General features: G+C 42.0%; 1 protein-coding gene across 7 annotated transcripts in view; it reads left to right on the top strand.

The window, feature by feature from the left end:
- Positions 1-21,728, top strand: part of BNC2 (basonuclin zinc finger protein 2) — a 404,961-nt gene that overhangs the window by 254,452 nt on the left and 128,781 nt on the right. For all 7 annotated transcript variants that reach the window (XM_028712351.2, XM_028712350.2, XM_077921545.1 and 4 more), the window contains one exon: positions 2,296-2,398. In XM_028712351.2, coding sequence (XP_028568184.1) covers positions 2,296-2,398 — 103 coding nt within the window. The remainder of the gene's footprint in view (positions 1-2,295; positions 2,399-21,728) is intronic.

Below are 21,728 nucleotides of genomic sequence, written 5' to 3'. Positions count from 1 at the left end.
CGCGGCTCCTGCAGGCTTTTCTGGGAGGTGGGGGAAAGGACTGAGGGGCTGCCCTCTGTCCCTTCCCCCACCTCCAGCAAGAGCCGCACAAAGGCTTCCCGTGCCCTGAAGAGGCTTTGCGCGGCTAAGCCAGAAGCTAGAACAGCAAGAGGGAGCGCTGCGCAGCGATCCCTCTCACTGTTCTGGCTTCTGGGATAGCCGTGCAGCCTGCATTTGCACCATATCACACACACACATTTCCCCTTACTTTTTAGGAGGGGAAAAGTGTGTCTTATAGAGCGAAAAATACGCTACTTGCTCATAGGGATGCCACATTTATTTGAATGGGGCTGGTAATATCATGCAAGGACGTGAGCTGTGAGATATGTGGGGCACTATGCATGTACAAGAGGGATTTACTTACTGCCTGTCCCCACTGCCTGTCTCTGCTACCCAAATGCTGCTCTTGAACTCCTGTGGACTAAATGGAGTGGGCTTAGCTGTGTCAGAGGGTTGCAGTTTTGCAAAGCCAACATTATGCAACAGGCCAGCAAAACTTCTCCTGGCCTATAACTTTAATTAATAAATGGTGTGATGCAACTATCTATACTTGGAGGTAGATCTCTCCCAAGTGCAGTGGGATGCCTGAGTGAGTAGGTGTATATATAAAAGATTGCAGCTAAAGCCACTGTTTCAAGACAATGGTGGTTATTTCCTATAATGTGGCGATTTGCATTTCCATAAATCAGTTGCTGCTGCATTCGGGGAATTCTGATGTTCTTGCAAGTGCAGGTACCAAACCTCCTTCCTCTGACCCTAAAGTAATCACTGGTTGCATCTAAATTGGTAGAGTGATCATTTCCTGGCATTTCCAGTAGTTACAGTACATTGTTAATGTGTGAATGATGAATATAATACCCTCCATTTCAAAAATATGTGTGCAAATTAAGCTTAAATGCATGCCATAAATTTACTACTAGTAGTTTAGGGAGCACAGGTCATCTATAGAACTATTAAAAAACTGAGGTCTTGGCCTAAAAAGAGAGCGTCTTGGTCATTATTTATGTATTTGCTTTATAGTTTAAAGAAATTATCCATCTTTCCCTTCCAAAGTAATATTTCTTTTCATACCGTATGTGTTTCAATCTTACCTACTTATATTTCATTTTCAGATGGTGGGGGACATGTTTCTAAAGGGCACATCAAATTGTCAAAAGTTGAACAGTTGTGCCTTGTACAAGTGATGCAGCAAATGAAATTTGCTGTATGGTTCCTGAATCAATTCTCTTCTCTATCTCCATCATTGTATTGCTGCTTAGGGAACACATGGAGCCAGTGGCCATTCTGATGCTTAACTGAATTAAATATTTCACAAGTTTCCAAAAAAGAAACTTGAGAACTTTTTTCTTCTTCAATGGAGTGGAGAGACCTTTGCTCCGTATTTATGTATATTTCAGTATGTACTTCATTCTTAGTTACAACAAAAATGACATGTTACAGCATTAAGAGATAACTAGCTTAAACCCCCCCCCCCAATCCTTCGGGCATTTGGAAAGCTGAAATTTGTGCAACACACACATTGTCTTCTAGACTTATAAACCAAATGGGGACTTCGGTCTACATTATTTAAGTGTGTTTATTCATTTTCAGGATGGTGATGGCTTAATGCATCCTGTAATTGGAATTGTTCTGTGACAACAAAAAAGTTATTGTTTATGACAGCCCCCTTCCCCTGAGATGAAAATAGAGCACGCCATTTCATGTCAATTTTTGTTTTACATTTTGTTATATGTGCAGTAGGGAAATGAAAATGACAAATATTCTGAAAGCATATATTTAAAGATTATTTTTTAAAAAAAACCCAAACCAAACCAATGCTGCATATTTCTCTGATAATAGCCAAGATTCCAAATAGTGCTCTGAATATGTGTTGAGATCTGATACAGTGCAGAATGGCGAACCTGTGGCTCCCCAGACATTGTTATCTCTGACCATTGGCTGGGCTCATGATGGTTGGAGTCAAACAACATCTGCAGGTTCCAGAGCCCTGGTGTAGTGGCTAAGAAGGTTAACTATTCTGAACCTGGAAGTTCAAATCTCATCTGAATCTTGAATTTTTCCAAATCGCCTGCTGCAGGCAATATAGGATGACAGTTCTGACCTCCCTCCCTATAGGGTCTGATGGAAGCAGTACATGTTAAGATAATGCACATGAAGGCCCTTAGACATGCAGCAAGTTATAAAAATTCTACTTCTTATGTGATTATTCATCTAGTAAGATGTTTACAGAAGTTGGTTTTCCTTTTCTCCTTCCAGGCCATACGCTGCACACTGGTAAATTGCACGTGTGAATGTTTCCAACCAGGGAAGATAAACTTGAGAACCTGCGATCAGTGTAAACATGGATGGGTGGCACATGGTAAGAACTACTTTCCTTTCTGTTTCTCCTTGTCATTGTTTACCTCAATGTGTGCATATAAAATATCAATTGCTTAATTACTTTTACATATTGACACCTACATACCCGTTGTAAGTTTATCTGACATCAGAAGAAGTGCGCTATGGCATATGCATGTTTGCTTTGCGCTCTGTAGACAACAGAACAGTGGACGTTCCTGTTGTTCCAACTCATGGCATTGAATGACAGTGGAAGAAATGAGTATTGTGCAGCGTGCATTCAAAATAGCATATTCTAGCCTATTTTGGTTCTCACAATTGAGTAGGTCAACAAGATATTTAGATCTAGGGCGAGACCGACACATTTTGGTACCTGAGGCAGAATCTTTCCATGTCTTTCACCACAATATTGTTTAGACTCAAAACAACTCAAAGCTGAAGCTGGGTCAAAGCAGACTGTTGAAATTTGCTACTGAGGTTGCACTAAGAGATAAGTTGTGCATAGGATAGCAGTTGTGTCAAGCTAATGGTTCCAGCTGCCTTGAAAGAGGAAGTGGTGGTGTGGCTGTTGCTATGGAAACCTGCCTTGCACCCTGAAGGTCTTAATAACCATTCGCCAGTTGCTCACATTCCTTTCCTGGGCATGGTATTTAAGCGTGTGGTTGCCATGCAACCCCAGGCAATCTTAATGAGATGAGTTTTCCAGATCCTTGTCAGTCATGCTTCAGGGCTGTTTCTGGCACTGATGGATGACTTTTGCCCTTTCTTGTGATGAGGCAGAGCAATGCTTTTAAAATCATTACCATGTGGGTAGTCCTCAGTATGAGTACTGGAAACAAGCTGAAAGCTGCATGCGTTAAATATATATTTTATTGGCTGGAGCTAGACTAAGCTAGTTGAACTTTGCTCCCATTGACGTCATGGTTAACTTATCCTACTGATTTCAGCAGAACCTAAGTTATTCTGAACTTAAATTCTGGAGCATGGAGTTGGATCTAGAATAAGTTAATGGATCCAACTCATGTTCCCTGCCTCTTGGCAAAGACTTGGCCTTAATCTGAATTTATAGCAAGTGCAGTCCATGCCAGCTCCCCATTGTTCCATGGGGGGGTGGGATATTAATTTAAACCACCCTGCCTTAGATTATCTCATGGTAGGACCATATTTGTTTATACTACAGTTGTGCTTGGAGCTCACATTGCACATAAGAAGCAACCAGTACGCCAGAGTTTGGTGGAAATTCAAACATACCAGAGTCTGTCTTTCAGAGCCTGGATAGCAGAAAGAAGGTGGTATATTCTGAACTGGTTGAGTGAAAATCTTGATGGTGGTTCACCCTCATAAGTGGTGGCACAATGACCTAGATAATCTATAACTCAGGGCATGAGCTGGAAGGTATGTTTTGCTTTACTCTTTACACAGCTCTAACTTGTGGGGGTGGGTAGGGGGTAGGATCCCCCACCACAGCACCCCCATTAGTCAGAAATCCACCTGGCAAATAACATTCCTGGCAATGTTACTTTCTCTATCCAGCCTGTATTCTTGTGTACTTCACTCTTAGTGATTCTTGTACCCCCCCCCCTTAGCTGAATCATCAAATATATTTTTAAAGTCTGGTTTTAAGGATAGGGTGGAGGAAGAAAAGTCCTACTGATTTCATTGGAAGAGCGGTTGAGTGCATATCCTTTATCTATTTTGTTTATCATCTCCGTCACTTTCAAAAGGTTACAATCCTCTAGGATCTCAGGGTGCTGTACACGGGGTGTTGCAAACTTTGTTTATTTGATATCTTACCCACCCTTCACCATGAGCTCCCAGGATAGGATTACAGCATTTTAAAAATACATTGTTAGAATCAATCAAGCCAAACCACAGTCAAGAGAATAGGGTGGGTCCATCTACATATATGGTGTCCTGTGCAAAATATGAGCAAGCCAGGGCTGAACTGATATTACCCTTGCTGGTACCTTTCCCGGGAAAATCAGAGGCTCATTATGTCTGGTTCCTATTGGAAGACCGGACAAACGCTAGAACATTAGCAGTGGCAAAAATTTTATCGGTGGTTTTAAAAACCCCCAATTATGTTCACCAGCAATAGCTGGTCATATCTCATTGCTGATTAAAAAAAAAGAGCTTAGTCAGATATTTTTAAAGTACAAAATGTGCGAAATTTGAAAGCCGCACAACCGCTGGTTTTAGGGACAGCAAATGCACACCTCTGGGATTCTGTGTCTTCCATCTTTGGAGAACTCCATGATAACTTCTAGCAGCTATGGAATCTGTTAAGGGATGTTCACTATTTTGCGTGTGGTAGTCAGGGTGTTTGTGGAAAGTTAAAGGGGGGGGGGGGGAATCTGTCCTTTTGACCTTTTTCCCTTTCCAAAAAAAATAAAATAAATGTAAACACTTGTGTCAAAATAACTAGAACACAAAGAATAGGGTAGAATAAAATAACGTGTCATGTTTTGGTCCTGCGGAGGAGCCCACGGAATAAGACCACAAGGTAGGACAGAAGCTGCATCACCACGGACAGCTCCTGAGCACACAGCCTATGAAGGTCCAATATGTTTTTTAGCATTTTTAAAGCCTATGCTTCCACACAAACCTCTCCCAGACTCTGTTTCTAATGGGGGGGGGGGCAGCCCTCACTCCATAGCCTTCTGCCTTGCACACTCCTTGCATCGTTGGGTGGCTGAGAGGGCTGTGGGTGGCCTTTAATCCCTCAAGCTTAGGAGATTGTGCTTGTGAAGGTCCTGGCGGAAGCCTTGGTGATAGGGGAGGTTGTTCCTTGGCCTGGTCCATGTGGTTTTCAAAATAATAATAATAATAATAATAATAATAATAATAATAATAATAATAATAATTTATACCCCGCCCATCTGGCTGACATGAGGCAAGTCCTCATGCTGGTACAGTTGCAGCTGCTGGCAGGATGATGAGGAAAGCAAAAAAGGATTACTTTATACAGAGATAAATGTTGCATAAAGTGATGTACACACAATATCTGAGAAAGAAGGAGACTCAGATTGAGATCTATCTATATCTATCATCTATCTATCTATCTATCTATCTATCTATCTATCTATCTATCTATCATCTATCTATCTAACTATCTATCTATCTATCATCTATCTATCTATCTATCTATCTATCTATCTATCTATCTATCATCTATCTATCTATCATCTCCTTTATTAGCATAGAAAAAGTGCATCATATACATGGATAAGAACACAACACAGTTAACAAAACATAGTAGGGGATACTTTAGGATAAAACTGTCCAGACATCGTGAGGTACAAAGATGGCTCTTAGGACCCATGGTGACCTAATTTCATAGCGTCACTCAAAAATCTTTCCACATTCTCCACAATTTCATCCCTACAGTTGTTCAGCAGATGAGACGCCCTGGAAGATAAACCCCTTCCTTCAATAAGGGGGCCAAATACTTATCACATATTTTTGCATAAAATGGGAAATAAAAATAAAACGGGTGTGATGAATTCTACCTCTTTTGTACTACAAAGGCCTGCGTCTTTCGGAGGATGGGGTTTTGGGGACACTACCTTGCAAAACGGCAGATGGTGAGACGTTAAACCTTGCTAGGGAAAGAGCTCTGTGTAGGTGGGGTTTGTAAAGCTGGTGTAAATATAGAATGGCCTGGCCCAACGAGGAACCCCAATGGGGAACAGGTTTTGTTGGCTTCACTGCAAAGGATTGGGAATTCAGTCTCTAGGATTCTGCGCTTGATTGTCTGGAATGCTTCCAATTGTGGGAACATAGGCAGCGATTCGAGTGATAGGCCACAGGTTCTGATTTTGCTCTCAATGCAAGCTACCTTTTCAGAATGGTGGGATTCTGCCAGTATGTGGAAAGTTAAAGAGGGTGGATCGGACATGAAATGTAGGTGGAGTCAGAATTTTACAGTGATGAGCCACACTTTGGTTTCCAGCAGCCCTTGCCGAGTTTCCAGACACATGGCTGTACATGGCACACAATTTGGCAGCCCCAGAACTTTGCGCAGAAATTTGGATTGGATGTGTTCCAACGATTGGTTAACCGTGCCAATTCATAATGGAATGCCATACAGGAGTTCTGGGGCTACTTTGGGGCATTAAAGAACTTTAATGCAGCTGGATTGATGGACTGATTCCCTCTGTTAAAGAAGAAACGTGTGACAGCCAGAGCTAGAGGATCTGCTCCATTAAGTGCAAGCTTGCAATCGTCTTTCCAGGAAGTGTTATATTGGAAGTGAATGCCTAGGTATTTAAAGTTTTTAACCTGTTCCAACGGGTTTCCACTGACCTCCCACCTATGAGACTTCCAAGATCTTGAGAAAACAAGCACTTTAGATTTTGCGAAGTTCAGTTCCAGTCTGTTGGCTATACAATATTCCTGGCAGCGGCACAGGAACCGCTTCAAGCCAACCCTTGTGCAAGACAAGATGACTGCATCATCGGCATATAGTAAGATGGGAACATGAATGGAGCTGAGCTTCGGGCAATGGCCATTCACCCCAGGTAAACAGGGTGCAAGGTCATTTTTTAAAAAACAAACAAACCAAAAACCCCCTGTCATTAGCAAGTTGTGAGAGTCAGTTCAAACAACTTGCTAATGACAGAGTGGTTTTTGGTTTTTGGTTTTTTTAAAAAAGCATGCTTATAAGGAGCGGGTGGCACTGTGGGTTAAACCACAGAGCCTAGGACTTGCCGATCAGAAGCCTGGCGGTTCGAATCCCCGCGACGGGGTGAGCTTCTGTTGCTTGGTCCCTGCTCCTGCCAACCTAGCAGTTCGAAAGCACATCAAAGTGCAAGTAGATAAAATAGGTACCGCTCCGGCGGGAAGGTAAACGGCGTTTCCGTGCACTGCTCTGGTTTGCCGGAAGCGGCTTAGTCATGCTGGTCACATGACCCGGAAGCTGTACGCCAGCTCTCTCGGCAAATAAAGCGAGATGAGCACCGCAACCCCAGAGTCGGCCACGACTGGATCTAATGGTCAGGGCTCCCTTTACCTTTACCTATAGCATCAAAACCAGAAATTTGTGCAAAACTATTGCTTCAGTTCTGTGAAAATTCTGTTTCCTTCTCATTTTTTGTACTTTACTTTTATTGTTGTTACCCATATGGAATATCATTTGGTGAGAAGGCAGGATATACATTTAGCAAATTATCATCATCACCATCATCATGTATTAAATTTGTATACTGCCCTATAGCCGTAGGTCTCAGGGTGGTTTGCAACACACAGTTACAATATATGAAGCACAAAATACATAATAAACCTAATAAAAACATAAAAATAAAAATAATCATAACAATTAACAATTCTAATGTATGCACACTAAAAAAACAATACCCACCCTGACAAAAGTCCCTGAACAGTACCCTAGCCCACAAATACAAAAATCAAAACTAACATATAACATTTAACAACAATTTAAAACAACCCCACCCTTCAAATAAAACAGTACCCACCCAAGTTAAAACTCCATCCTCGTTAAAATAATAACTTTAACACTAGGGGGTTGGCCCACACCCTTGTTCCATTCCTGAAGTGTCACCACCAAAGGGACAAGTTATCATTTTCCAGTTCACAAAAGAGAAGGGATGATCTTATTAACTAACTAATTAAATGGTTTCACCTATTGGCCTTTGAGCAGGTTATACTCTGGTACATACAATATAAGAACATCATGCAATTGAAATTTAAAAGAAACCAGAATCAACCATTCCCTTGTCTGTCACTCATAAATTTACTATTGGTGGGGAAAAGCCAACAGAAGAGAAATGTCTTCACCTTCCATCAGAAACAACTGCATCTCTCTGCCTGTCTAATCTCAGCAAGGGAAGGTGTTTTTGTAATATTAGAACAAACTGAGAGAGGAAATGCCATGTCATAGCGCAGCAAGCTTCATTCAGATGCGGCATGGAACCTTCTCGCATAACCACATTTGTCACATTTTCCGTTTTTCTAGAAAAAGAGGAGCCAGGAACTTCTTCCTTGTTCTCTGAGAATGGCATTGGCGCCCACCTTGAGAGATGCTGGAGCTGAGCTCTGGCTGGGAAAATAAAAGCTCTGCACATATCTGCGTATTTGTCTGTTTTGTATATGAAGAAGGTGCACAGCAGCAGTTCCCATGTTGTTAACAGAAGAAAGGACCCAAGGCACATTTAATTCCCAGTGGGATCTAAATGCTTTGTAGTTGAAGAGCAGGCACCTCGCAAGTAGGACTGGGAGAGCCAGCTTCAAACCTCTCCGCTATGAAGCTCACTGCATGGGCTTGGGCCAGCCTGGTCTACCTCATAGGGTTGCTGTTAGGACAACAGGGTAGAGAGGGACATTGTGTTCTGCTCTGAGAACCTTGGAGGGGCAGATTAAAAACATAGTCAATGATCTGTGGACTTTCAGAGTTCCTCTTAGCTAAAATAAGAATCATTCTCCAATCCAGAGAGCCAGTGTGGTGTAGTGGTTAAGAGCGGTAGACTCGTAATCTGGGGAACCAGGTTCACGTCTCCGCTCCTCTACATGCAGCTGCTGGGTGACCTTGGGCTAGTCACACTTCTTTGAAGTCTCTCAGCCCCACTCACCTCACAGAGTGTTTGTTGTGGGGGAGGGAGGGAAAGGAGATTGTTATCCGCTTTGAGACTACTTCTCTTCTTCCAAATTTAACTTCTGTTAACAAAGCCTCCTTTTGCCCATCATTCAGCTGCCTTTATATTAAAAATAAAAATGCTTGCACTTCAATAAAGTGAGATGACACTGTTTTACAAATAAGGCAAGGCAAGTGAGTGGGTTTATACAGTGGGTTAGGATCCTTCATAGGCTTATGGTATCTTACCACACATTTTGGTTTTGGTTCTTTCCCCCACCCTTTCTCATGACAACTGTTCCTCATACATTTTCTTAGTTTCAACCCTTAAAATTCCTGTTCAGGAGATGGGATATGTGTATATGATAAACAGAAATTTACATTTGAGAACTTCATCCTGCCAGCGTGTGTAAATTTCTTGGTCCTCTTTGAATAAATCCAATCACCGTGTTTACATTTTGTGGCAAAGCAGGACCAGTGATATATACAGATATATTTTTCTCAGACACATTCCAAGCATATGTGTATAAATTAGTACCTTCAGACTGTGGCAAGCCCACTTGAGTTATTTAGCTTATTTACTCTCAAAAACCTTTAGACCGGTGTTCCTTGAGGACTGGTTGATGAGTTGCAATATGGAACACCTGGGTTTTGAAATCCCGGAGCTCCACGGTTCACTATTCCAAAACCTATCTTCCTTGGAATGCCTTTGACTCCAGCCTTGTCGAATAATATGCCAAAATGGAGTCCCTGCTGTCCTCATTCTTTCCTGTTGTTTATTAGTAAGATTGTGTTATGCCCTTGTATAGGGCATGGCCGATGGAGTGGTCCTGAAGCAGCCAAGAGGATATGCATGCACTAGACACTGGGTGTGAAATATTATACCAGTGCTTATACTTGACCAGGGGTCAGCAGACTTTTTCAGCAGGGGGCCGGTCCACTGTCCCTCAGACCTTGTGGGGGGCCGGCCTATATTTTTTTGGGGAAATGAACGAATTCCTATGCCCCACAAATAACCCAGAGATGCATTTTAAATAAAAGCACACATTCTACTCATGTAAAAACACACTGATTCCCGGACCGTCCACGGGCCGGATTTAGAAGGCGATGAGGCCAGATCCAGACCCCGGGCCTTAGTTTGCCTACCCATGTACTTGACTAATGGTAGATTTATATGAATCCTACCTGGCAAAGAGTAGGACCTCTTGTGTCCTGCAGGATTAACTCACCCTGCTTAGCAAACGTTCAGTAATGCCTAATGTCATCAAAAATATGGGGCGTTTTCATAGGTGATGAAGGTACTGCTATAAATTTCACATGCCTCTAGGTGAAGGGTGGGGAACCTCAATCCTACGGGTCAATCTTGGCCTGGCAGGGGTTCCAATGAGGCCATTCCCCCCCCAAAAAAAAACCACGCACACCTGCCAGTCAGCTGACATCAATGCAATTGGCAGGTGATGCCAGCTGATGGGTTGTGGGGCCTTGTGAGCCAGTTTTCCAGTTTGTGCCAATGCAGTGGAATTTAACCCTGGTCTGTTAATGAGTGTTGAATCCTGGGTGTTAAATCCTGCATCGTTTAGCAGGATGAGCCACTTCCCTTGAGGATGACATCACAAACACACACATTTCTGTCCTTTTATGCTTGCAATGCCATCTTTTAGATTGGGTACGCCCACACTTCCACCAGGAAGAGAACCCAGATGCTTCATTTCCACTAATGGCTCTAAACCTGTACAGGTCCACATTCATTTGCAGATGACCAGAACTCCTCATCAAGCAATAAACGTGGATGCAAACTCACATTCTAGCCTGCAGTCAAATTTAAAATGAGTACCTTTCTTAAACTGAGGGACGCGGGTGGCACTGTGGGTTAAACCACAGAGCCTAGGACTTGCCGATCAGAAGGTCGGCGGTTCGAATCCCCGCAATGGGAGGAGCTCCCATTGCTCGGTCCCAGCTCCTGCCAACCTAGCAGCACATCAAAGTGCAAGTAGATAAATAGGTACCGCTCTGGCGGGAAGGTAAACGGCGTTTCCGTTTACTGCTCTGGTTCGCCAGAAGCGGCTTAGTCATGCTGGCCACATGACCCGGAAGCTGTACGCCGACTCCCTCGGCCAATAAAGCGAGATGAGTGCCGCAGCCCCAGAATCAGTCACGACTGGACCTAATGGTCAGGGGTCCCTTTACCTTTACCTTTCTTAAATTAAGCCACAACACAGTGGTTCACAAATAAGCAGAAGCATATAGAGGTGCCACGAGAGAAGTTGGAGATATTCTTAATGCCACTTGTGAAGGGTCCCTTAGAGCACAATGCCTTCTCGTTAAGTTTTCTTACATAATGAATCTGTCCAGAGAAGTTTTCAAACCTGATGTAATAAAAAATAAAAAGTTTCCATCTCCCTTCCCACTCTTCCTATAAGCCAAATCAATGGAAGGCAGACTATTCTCCGTAACGGAATAAGTCTATGAGAGAGGAGAAGCCAGGAGTGGGGAGTGCATTGCTAGTTGAAAGAGCAGAGGGTTACACAAAGCTTGAGAAAATAAATAAGCAAGTGGCTCCTTGATTCCCACTAGCCGTGCGCGAAGAGGTTGACTTGCACTGCCTTCTTTACTGTGCTGCCTTCATTGGACTTGGGTTTGGAATCTTATTACCTGGTCCAGTCAGAACTGGGTTCATTGTAGTAATAGTAGTAGAAGTAGTAGTAGTAGTAGTAGTAGTAGTAATAATAATAATAATAATAATAATAATAATAATAATAATAATAATAATAATAATTTTATTTATATCCCGCCCTCCCCAGCCAAAGCTGGGCTCAGAGCAGCTAACAACAGTAAAATAATACAACATTCTAAAATTGATTCATTATAAAATCAGTTCAATTGTATTTGTTTTGGACTTTGAAGAAAGTAATTCCGGTGTGATTCCCATCTCCCTGTGCCTGTTAGTCTCTGGGACTGAATCTTATTTACGTTTTAAGTTATGTTCATAATCCTATTTCTGTTCTTTATAGGTTTTTATGCATTTTGGTTTTTGTTTTTAAAAAAATGCAGGATAAAAAAAGGGAACTGTAAGGAGCTTGTTATTTGCTCACGTCTCGTTTGACAACTGTCTCTGCTGCCTTGGGAACAAATCCAGGACACGCCAAGAAGCTTCCTCTTCCTCTTCCCATTTCATTTTTAATTTGCAAGCCCCCCTTTTCTACATCACTGTACTCAATATGGTTTTCAATCCATAGGGACAGTCAACATAGTGCCCTGCAGATATTGTTGGACTACAACTCCCATAATCCACAACTGGTGGCCATGCTGACTGCAGCTGTAGTAGACCTACGGATAGCTCAGTTGGTAGAGCACGAGACTCTTAATCTCAGGGTTGTGGGTTCAAACCCCACGTTGGGCAAAATTATTATTATTATTATTATTATTATTATTATTATTATTATTATTATTATTCTGCCCTCCCCAGCCAAAACCAAGCTCAGAGTGGCTAACGTCAAATGTGTAACACATTAACAAAAAATCAGGCAATCAATTAAAATTCATCCTAAAATCTGATAAGGAACAGAATAAGATCCAATCAGATGGCAAAAGATTCCACCATTGCAGGGAATTGGACTAGGTGACCCTTATGGTCCCTTTCAATTCTGTGATTCTATGAACATCAGAAGTGCACCATGTTGGCTACCCCACCATAGAAATTAGCAATTTCTGTGGACCAGCTGCTGGCAATTTGTGGCTGCTGGAGCACCCAGCCATGACGACTTTGGCCAATAGAAATCACTGCTCCATTTCTCCTAAACTGCTCTGGTGAGGGAAAGGAAAGCTACATGTTTAGAGGACTGCTTTCGGAGGTGGCAAATGTAGGATATCAATTCATCAAAGAGTTCTCTTTGTGGCAGGATAAGTGTTTCTTTTGGCGTAAAGTCGGTTTATTGAGTTTTGACCCTGCAGCCTTGCTCTATAGTGGTAATCCTACCACCAGTGTTTTTTAATGCTCAGGCCAACAATTGCATAGCTTATAGCGGCCTTGTGCTCACCGCTGCTGCTCTTAAAAAGGACTTGGTTGTTTCTTGTGTGAATCTCTGGTGTTTAAAGGATTTAAAGAACTAGACTGTTTTAATTTGCTTCCAGCAGCATATGTTTTTTCAGCTTGGAGGAAGATTTATTTATTTTTAAAATGGTTTAAATTGGCTAAACCATTTCCTAGGTCTGGAGTTGTCAGGCAGACAAGATTAAAAAAAAACTAAAAAAGAGAGAGAGAGGGAGTTTGAGACATGTTGTAGGATTTAAAAAAACACGGTTAAGCATTGGCATTTTATAAGCATTTTGATTTAATGCAGATCAGTGCTACTGAGTATGGAAAAAGAAATTAAATCAAAAAAAGTAACCGCTGAAAAGGCCTTTCTCAACATGCTTAACAACCACTTTTTTTGTTGCATGCAAAAAAGGGGGGGAACCACACATCTCTGACATGACCCAGACTTAAGAATAAGCAAAGTTAAGTCCTGTTTATTAGGATGGGGAATGTAAGCACATGCTTAAATTTCTTTCATTGAAATGAATGGATTCAAAAGTGCTTAGTTTCCGCTGAATTGTTCCTTATGTTCGTGTGGTGTGTCTAACTTAGACCCAAAATACTATTTCCTTACTTCCATGAGAAGAATAATGGGAAATAAAGATTCTGACTAGCTTCATTTCCTTTTATTGAATTTATGTACTGCCCTATACCTGGGGGGCCTCAGGGCAGTTCCTTCTACTATTTGTCATCACCGTCACCCCTATTTTTCATAATTTATTTTTTATTTAGTTATGTGTTTTTGCCTGTTTCCTAGTGTTCTCAACAAATGGCTGGTCTTTCCATTAACCTTCCTCGTGTTCTCTAGTTGGTTAGACGCACAAATCACCACACGATTTGGACAAGCTACTCGTTATTTTCTTCTTTGTACATTTGTATGCAGACCACCTCCAGTTCCTTTTATTAATGACAATGCACAATCAAGTGAGAAACCTGCTATATCACCCTTTAACCCTCTGAAATCTCACTCCATGCATCAGTTGCAACGAAAGGTTTGACAAACACGCTTACCTCACACGGTCTCTGGCCAACTTCACACCTGACATTTCTTGTGCTGCTTCTACTGGTAGAGGGAAACTCAAGGCGACAACACAATTCTTTGTTTTGCCTGAAATTACAATGCCATTTCATTGAATTCAGTGAGGCTTAAAAAGGGTAAAGGGAACCCTGGCCGTTAGGTCCAGTCGCGAACGACTCTGGTGTTCCGGTGTACAGCTTCCGGGTCATGTGGCCAGCATGACTAAGCCGCTTCTGGCGAACCAGAGTAGTGCATGGAAACACTGTTTATCTTCCCACCACAGCGGTACCTATTTATCTACTTGCACTTTGACGTGCTTTCGAACTGCTAGGTTGGCAGGAGTGTTGGGATGCATCCAAGGAAACGGGGGCAATTTGCAAGCCCCCAGCTGGCTCCAGCCCACCGGCTGGAAAGCCGGGCGATCTCCAGTCCTTGGCTCTGCATGAAACAGCGACCCACAGCTTCAGAAGCCTTCAGAAGCTGGAGCTCACTCCACTCAGCAGAGTAGATAACATTGCGCAACAGAAGGGGCAGGAGACGGCTGTGAGATCATATTTACAGGCAGTTTATTCAGCATACATCAGGACAAAGGAAAAACATGTCTTCTCCCTTTTGTGTCCAAGAGCAAGCAGCATAAGCAATAGCTATACACAAAATGGAAGTTCCCAGCAAGCTGTGCTGGAGTGTAAACAGACATGTGACATACCAATCCACACATCTGTTTTAAGGTGGAATGGAATATTCTAACATCGAGCTTGGACCAAACAATGGGCGCTCACCCCAGCACGGGCATTCGAACCGCCGATCTTCTGATCAGCAAGCCCTAGGCTCAGTGGTTTATATTATTACAGCCTTAGAACACATCCAAAAGGATTACTTTTAGGGGGGGGGGAGGACAGAAGGAGGTTCATCCTCCTCATCCAGGATAGGAAGGAACAGTGAGAAATAAGCTACATTAGATCCAGGGATGAGGTTGGCGAACAGGGAAAGCATTTGTTCCTCTGGAACCAAGCTTTCTCCTGGTCTATTCCTGCATGTCCCCAATGCACCGATACCCTCTTCCTTCTCAGCCCTTCCCATGTCAGAAGGGGCAGGTCCTCTATATTAGTAAGGAAGGGATATCCACCATCAGAGTTGCCTCTCTGAGGACGGACCTTTCTCTCCTCCCTCAGAGAGAGATCTCCAGTGCTGCTTATAAGTTTGGGGCAGTTTCTGGAAGTGGGAAGTGGAGACAGTATCTTCCCTATTTATTTCTGTTTGCTAGCCTTTCCTAAGGATTGTTGACAACAGTAGCCCTTTTACTGAATTAATAACAAGTTGGTGATTTCTCTTTTCTTTTCTTTTCTTTTCTTTTCTTTCCTTTCCTTTCCTTTCCTTTCCTTTCTTAGTATGTGGCAGATTTCTATACTTCTGTGCTTCCCAGATTTTTGCACCTGTCCTCTGAAATGGACTCTGTCACAGTTACAGGCTATGTGTTGATCTTTCGTTTTCTTGCACTGGTACATGTAATCTCCTGTTTCTGGAATGATTTAATAAAGCAGATTATTTAAGTCAAATCATAATTCAAGACGCTTGCTGTTTCCAGTTGAAAAGGATATTTAAGGATGTGCATGCACTCAGTCTACATATAAGCAGAAAATGCATTTGCCATTAACGTGGAGCTGCTGAGAAACGCAAATCTCTTATACCTCCTGTTTTCTGTATAAATTAGAAAATGTTCAGTGCCTCTGCATGGGAGGAACTATGCAATGAAGGTAGGCCGAGCCCTCAGGAATACCATATCCTTTCTTATTATCAGATCCAACAATGAATGACAAATTTTACTAATTCATTTGGGAAAGAACATGGGAGTGCTGGTAGGGGCTTTTTTTTTTGTTTTGGTGTGGGGAGAAATACCAGTTCCTACATCTGTTAAATGTTATTTACCTGCATAATCAACATATTATTAAGTTTCTCCTACACCTTTAGCTTTGATTGATTTTGTGGGTTTTTATACCTGTGTGTGCAAATGTTGCAATTCACCTAAATTTTAGATTTGTTTCCTTAATAAAAGTGAGAAGCCAGTAAATGGAGTGCTTTTATTTACCAAATATACAGAGGCTTTCATTTATAAACCGCCATATCGTAAATGCCTTACAATTGGTCTGAAGGAAATGTTTCATTTTTACTCCTTTGCTGTTGTGTGTTACTGCCTTTTGATTTAAAAAACAAACCCTAAACCAGTGGATATTACCCGTGGGCATGCATAAGCCTTTGCTTTGATTGGCAGCAAGACACTTAGTCACAAAAGTCTGTTCTTTGGGACTTTGAGAGATGGGAGTTTCAGTGTAGTTGGAACTATGAATTGATATTATCCGTGCTGGAGAATTTCAAAGCAAGTACTTCGATTGCCGCTCCATAGTGAACAAGTTGGGACAGTTGCATAACAGGCTATGGGAAACCTCTAGTTTTTAGACAAAGGCTACAGTGTCTTTGCCTGCAAGAACACCTTATGCCTTTGCACACATGAAGTGCTACAGCGTTATCATTTTATTACACTTTATTACATCATAAAGTTTTACATCTTGCTAATGATCCTACAGGAGGCTTAATTGTTTATAGGAACATCTTAATTAAGCAAAGTTCACCAGGTTAAACAGAATAAGTAAGTGAAACAAATTCTGCTACCATATTGAAATATAACACCATTAAATTAAAGCAGAAGTATTTGATTAGGAGAATAAAAATGTCATATCCCGTTCAGACATTATTTAGGCCTGGCTAACTTCGCTTCTCTGTTTAGTTCTGTGCATCTAAAACCTGCTGGATGGGAGAAATAACACTTTCTCTGCTCAGTAGGGCATTTTCTTTGGACATATCTATATTATTTTTGCTAAGGAATTTTCCCCAGATTAGCTGAGCCGCCTTACCCATCGCAAGGTTTCTTAATTATCGTGTTCCCATTTGGGTTTCAAGAATAGGAAATGTTTTCTGGATTGTACCCTTAACAATGCTAAAGATTTCTCTAATTACAGTCTAATTGACTGCAGTCAAATTTGCTGGAGTATATTTAATCTGGAACTGAAGTGTAAAACGGTCACAGTAGATGAACTTTATGACAATCGCGCACAAGTGTCCTGTTTAGTTGCAGGGTACAAAGGAAGGGTGATTAAAAAAAGGATAATCATGGCTCGAGTATCGTCGTATCTTACGGACTTTATAACAGCATGGCTAGCGTCAGTTATGAGGGGGTGCTCTGTAAAACTACCATAATTAACTTATATTCCTCTAATTACAATGCTTGAAATCACTATTGATTTATCCAGCAGCGCACGCTGGATAGTTCATGGTTATCGGGCAACAAGCATGAACAAAGGCAATCAACATTAGTTGCTTCTATAGAGGTAGTTTAGGAGTGCATGAATTACTTCTGTGCAAGACATGCATGCTTTTCTGCACAGGTCTACTTTCCCCATAAAGAGCTGTAAGGTCCTGGGGAGAGATTTGAGAATTCTCTGCTGCTTTGCTTAGTAGGGGGAAACATGATTTTGATTGGGCCAAGCCATCGTCAGAAGAGACACCTCTGCTCTTTTAATGTTCCCATGAGCAGTAGTCGAGGACCTTGAGAAGAGCTTCGTAAACTTCCTCCCAGGAACTCGAGGCAGTGTGCACATGTCACTTATGTTCACCGCAGCTTTGAGGGAGACTCTCTTAAACTGACCTAAGTGGCTCAGTGATGAGCCCTCAACAGGGTTTGGCTGCATTCGACTGCAGTTTTCCTCCACTCACATTCAAGCCATCTCCCAGTTTGTTTCCTTGCCCTAAGCTCCGGAGTGTATGAGGGAGCCAAGTGGGCCCCACGAAGCCGGACACAGTGCTCAGGGTCGGTCAGGTCAATGGCCTAAGTCATTCAGAGAGGTCAGCCAGGGCTTTGACAGGAACACAAGTCATATCAGCTTAAAAAAAAATTCCCTAGCACTGTCTGGAAACACATTGGATTCAAGTGCAGGCCATTCTAATATGTCCCCCGTAGGAGATTCATTCTAATTAAGCTCCCCCTCAATTCCTTGATCCAAGTCAGTTAGAAAGACATTGAGCAACAACAGGTCCAGGACAGAACCCCGTGGCACCTCACTTGTCCCTTTGTTCCAGGATACTGAGAAACCATTAGTGAGCACTTTTCTGGGTTCTGTCAGTCAACTAGTTACAAATCCACCCAATAGTTACCTGGTCCAGCCCACATTTTACCATTGTGATTCGAGGACCTGATCCCCGCTTGGGGGAAAAAGACACGTGGACACAGTATATTAGGTTAATGGGCTAGAAAAGGCCACAACTTTATTGATTACAGCATGTGAGAAGGTATTGGCTTAGGCATTGGACGACAGAGAATTTGACTCCACCCACTCAGAGAGGGGTGAGTAAGATGAGGGGTTAACCACCAGTTGGGGAAGCCTGTTGATGCAAATACAACTATAAGCTCTCCCCTGGTGTCACCGAGGGTTGTGCCATAGCCCCCCGCCACACAGGGCATCAGACAGGATTCACGACCGCCGGATTCCTTTAACGGAATACCCATAAATGAAGGGGTAGGCGATGGCCACACCTTGCCCTTCCATACACCAACAACACATTCCAATGCCTAACTGCCAAATACCAAGAAAGTTGTGACAATTGCTACGAGGTAGGCGGAAAAAAACCAAGAGGCCAGTGCCAATTTGCCAATTGGAAAAAACTCCTACCAGGAAAAAAACTCCACAAGAATATCACATAGGGCAGGGGGGCTTTTCTTTCTTGTTGGAATTGTCTGCCTTTGTGCCTTCAACATTTCACCTTTAAGAAACTCCCGTCCATCTTAGACTTCCTTCTCATTGAGTATTTTTGACCATGGGATCTCACCCAGTAAGTAGTTCCGTAGTTGTTGTTTTTAAATCAATCCTCTTAAAGTCCAGAGTGCATGTTTGACTATAGTCAACTTTCTCTTGCCTGTGTATAGTGAAACCCGAGAAGACATGATCGCTTCTTCCCAGGACTTTGTCAATCAGTTCCTCCGCTATCCCTTTATACGCCTTGGTATTGTTAAGAACATCATGAGCAAGTTTGATGGTATATTTCAGTGTTTGAACAAAAACTATGAGTGGTTCATGACATCTGAGATCCATGGGTATAGGGTGGTATACAGATTTAATAAAAATAAATAGAGTATTCTTTTTAGCTTTTGAGTAGAATAGTATTTGAATAATTAAATTAAAGGATGATTTTGGTATATCTGATACCTTTTAGCTTATCCTTCATTCTGTGTGTGTGTGTGTGTGTTTGTGTTTGTATGTATATATGGATGTATATATATGTATGATCCAGTGAAATAGGTTTTTAATCTAGATAGGCTTCCTCTTAAGGAACATCCACAGACATTTTTGTATTCTTGTATATGTTTTAATGTTTGGATGTTTTTAATACGCTTTTATATTTGTTGGAAGCCACCCAAAGTAGCTGGGGCAACCCAGTCAGATGGGCAGGGTTCAAGTAATAAAGTTGTTGTTGTTGTTGTTGTTGTTGTTGTTGTTGTTGTTGTTGTTGTTGTTGTAAATCCAAGAAAGAAGGGGTTCCCTTTTGAGGCACTCATGCCACTTTCAGAGCTTAAAAAAACCCAAGGGGCCTTTTTGTTATCATCATCATCATCATCATCATCATCATTTTAAAGGTGTGTGTGTTCAGTCCATCTTATTTGACTATACACTATGCAAATTGATTCTATTGCTTGTTTTGCAAACAAAGTTTTAGGACAATCCCCTCCCCCTTTACAATTCTCATGTTTTCCACAACCAATTAAAAAAAGAAATAAAGGTGGGGGAGGGACTATGAAAGACAACACCTGTTTAGCTTGGAGGAATTGGCAAAGGAAGCTGTTTTCCCGACAGACCAAAAGCGACCATCACAAGGCCCCTTAAAAGGGGGTGGGGGAGAGAGAAATCAGGGTTTCCTTTTTGGTTATTTCATGTGAGCATTGGCAGAAACTCTGACAAGCAGTTCTTCATATTTTATTATGTTCTTGTCTGGCAGAATCTCTGTCAGGCAAAAACCTTGTCAGCGGAAAACCTGTCGTAGGATCAGAGGAGACAAAAACAGGTGTCACACAGGCAGTCAAAACTGAAAAGAAAAAAAGATTAGGCTAAAGAGAAAGAGGCAGACAATTACATTAATGCCATTGCTTTTATCTTATAGATGTGTGTTATTATCTCGGGGTGCTGAGTGCGCAATTGCCTCAAAGAAAAGTAGACAGGAGACAAGGGGAAACTTGATAGTTATTAACTGAAGAGGCAGTGTGTCAAAGCTGGATGAGGTTCAAAGTTTTGCAGAGGGATAAAAAAAAATGCAGAGAGCAAGGATCATATGTGAACAAACTGTGGTTCTGCTTTCGGCTACATAAACCCAGTAGCCATCTAAATTTTTAATCTTGGAATCAGATCATAGAGATAGAAATTAATGAACATTTCGTTGACTGTTTTTAAAATAACCTTTTTTTATTCTATGTAAATTCAGCTGATTTATGAGCGGGGCTCTTTTTTAGCATGATTAAAACAAATGGCTGGAGCGTGACAGACAGCCACTTGTCAGTTTTGCTGCGTTCGCAACTGCCTGGTTTGCACGTAGTACTAAATTGCGACGAGGCCGAGCCATAGCGATCTTCAGACTCCCACCCCCAACTGCAAGGATAAGAGTGGCAGTTTCCACTTCCATTTTAGTTTAACCACAGTTTAGCATGTTGTTCAAACTCCTAAATGGTGATTAATCTTAACTAAGATTAGTGAAACCAAGTCAGGTTCGTAAATGGTGGCTTCTACTAACCTTGGTTAAGCTTAATCACAGTTTCTCAGGTTCCAACAACATGACCATCTGTGATTATCTAAAACCTGAGATGAAAGTTTCTGAACTCATTGTGGCCGTGCTGAAGGCAAATTGCACAAACCCAACCAAGGCTTGCCCAACCTCATTATAATGTTAAATTGAACAATGGTCTAGCATATTATCTGAGCCAACCCATTGTTGATTTAATTTTTAAAATGTATTTAAATACTTTTACTAAGTACATTGAAGTTGCAAATTAGAAGATTGCATCCTAAATGAATCTGGAAAGGTTAATCTGGACTTACTACTACTACTACTACTACTACTACTACTACTACTACTACTACTACTAATTTATTTATTTATACCCCTCCCATCTGGCTGGATTTCCCCAGCCACTCTGGGCAGCTTCCAACAAAAAGATTAAAAATACATTAAAACACCAGTCATTAAAAACTTCTCTAAACAGAGTCAAGACAAAAATGATTTGTTGTTGTCAGGGAACTGCCATCGGAAGGACAGGAGGTGCAAAGGCTCCCTCAGGTTGAAAGAGACGGAGCAGCTGAAGAGGGAACCAGTAGGGGGCGAGCAGGAACTTCCAGGGAAAGTGAGTCGGAGGGGTGGCTCAGAGACGTTTCCAGCGAAAACAGTGGAGAGGTCTCAGGACCTCCTATAGGGACACCCACGCCTCGCCGGAAACTGTCACGCAGAGAGTCCAGAAGACGTGTTTCCGTGAAAGAGCTTTTATGTTGGAAACGTTTCCGAAAGCAACCACTTTCGGATGCTACTAGCGATTGACGCAGCCATGCCGGAGGGGCTCCGTCACAGGCAGAGGTTTGAAA

Source organism: Podarcis muralis, chromosome 17 (genome assembly GCF_964188315.1).
Source record: "Podarcis muralis chromosome 17, rPodMur119.hap1.1, whole genome shotgun sequence".
NCBI lineage: Eukaryota > Metazoa > Chordata > Lepidosauria > Squamata > Lacertidae > Podarcis > Podarcis muralis.
Note: the sequence above shows the minus strand (reverse complement) of the source record. Positions and strands in the feature narration are given on the sequence as shown.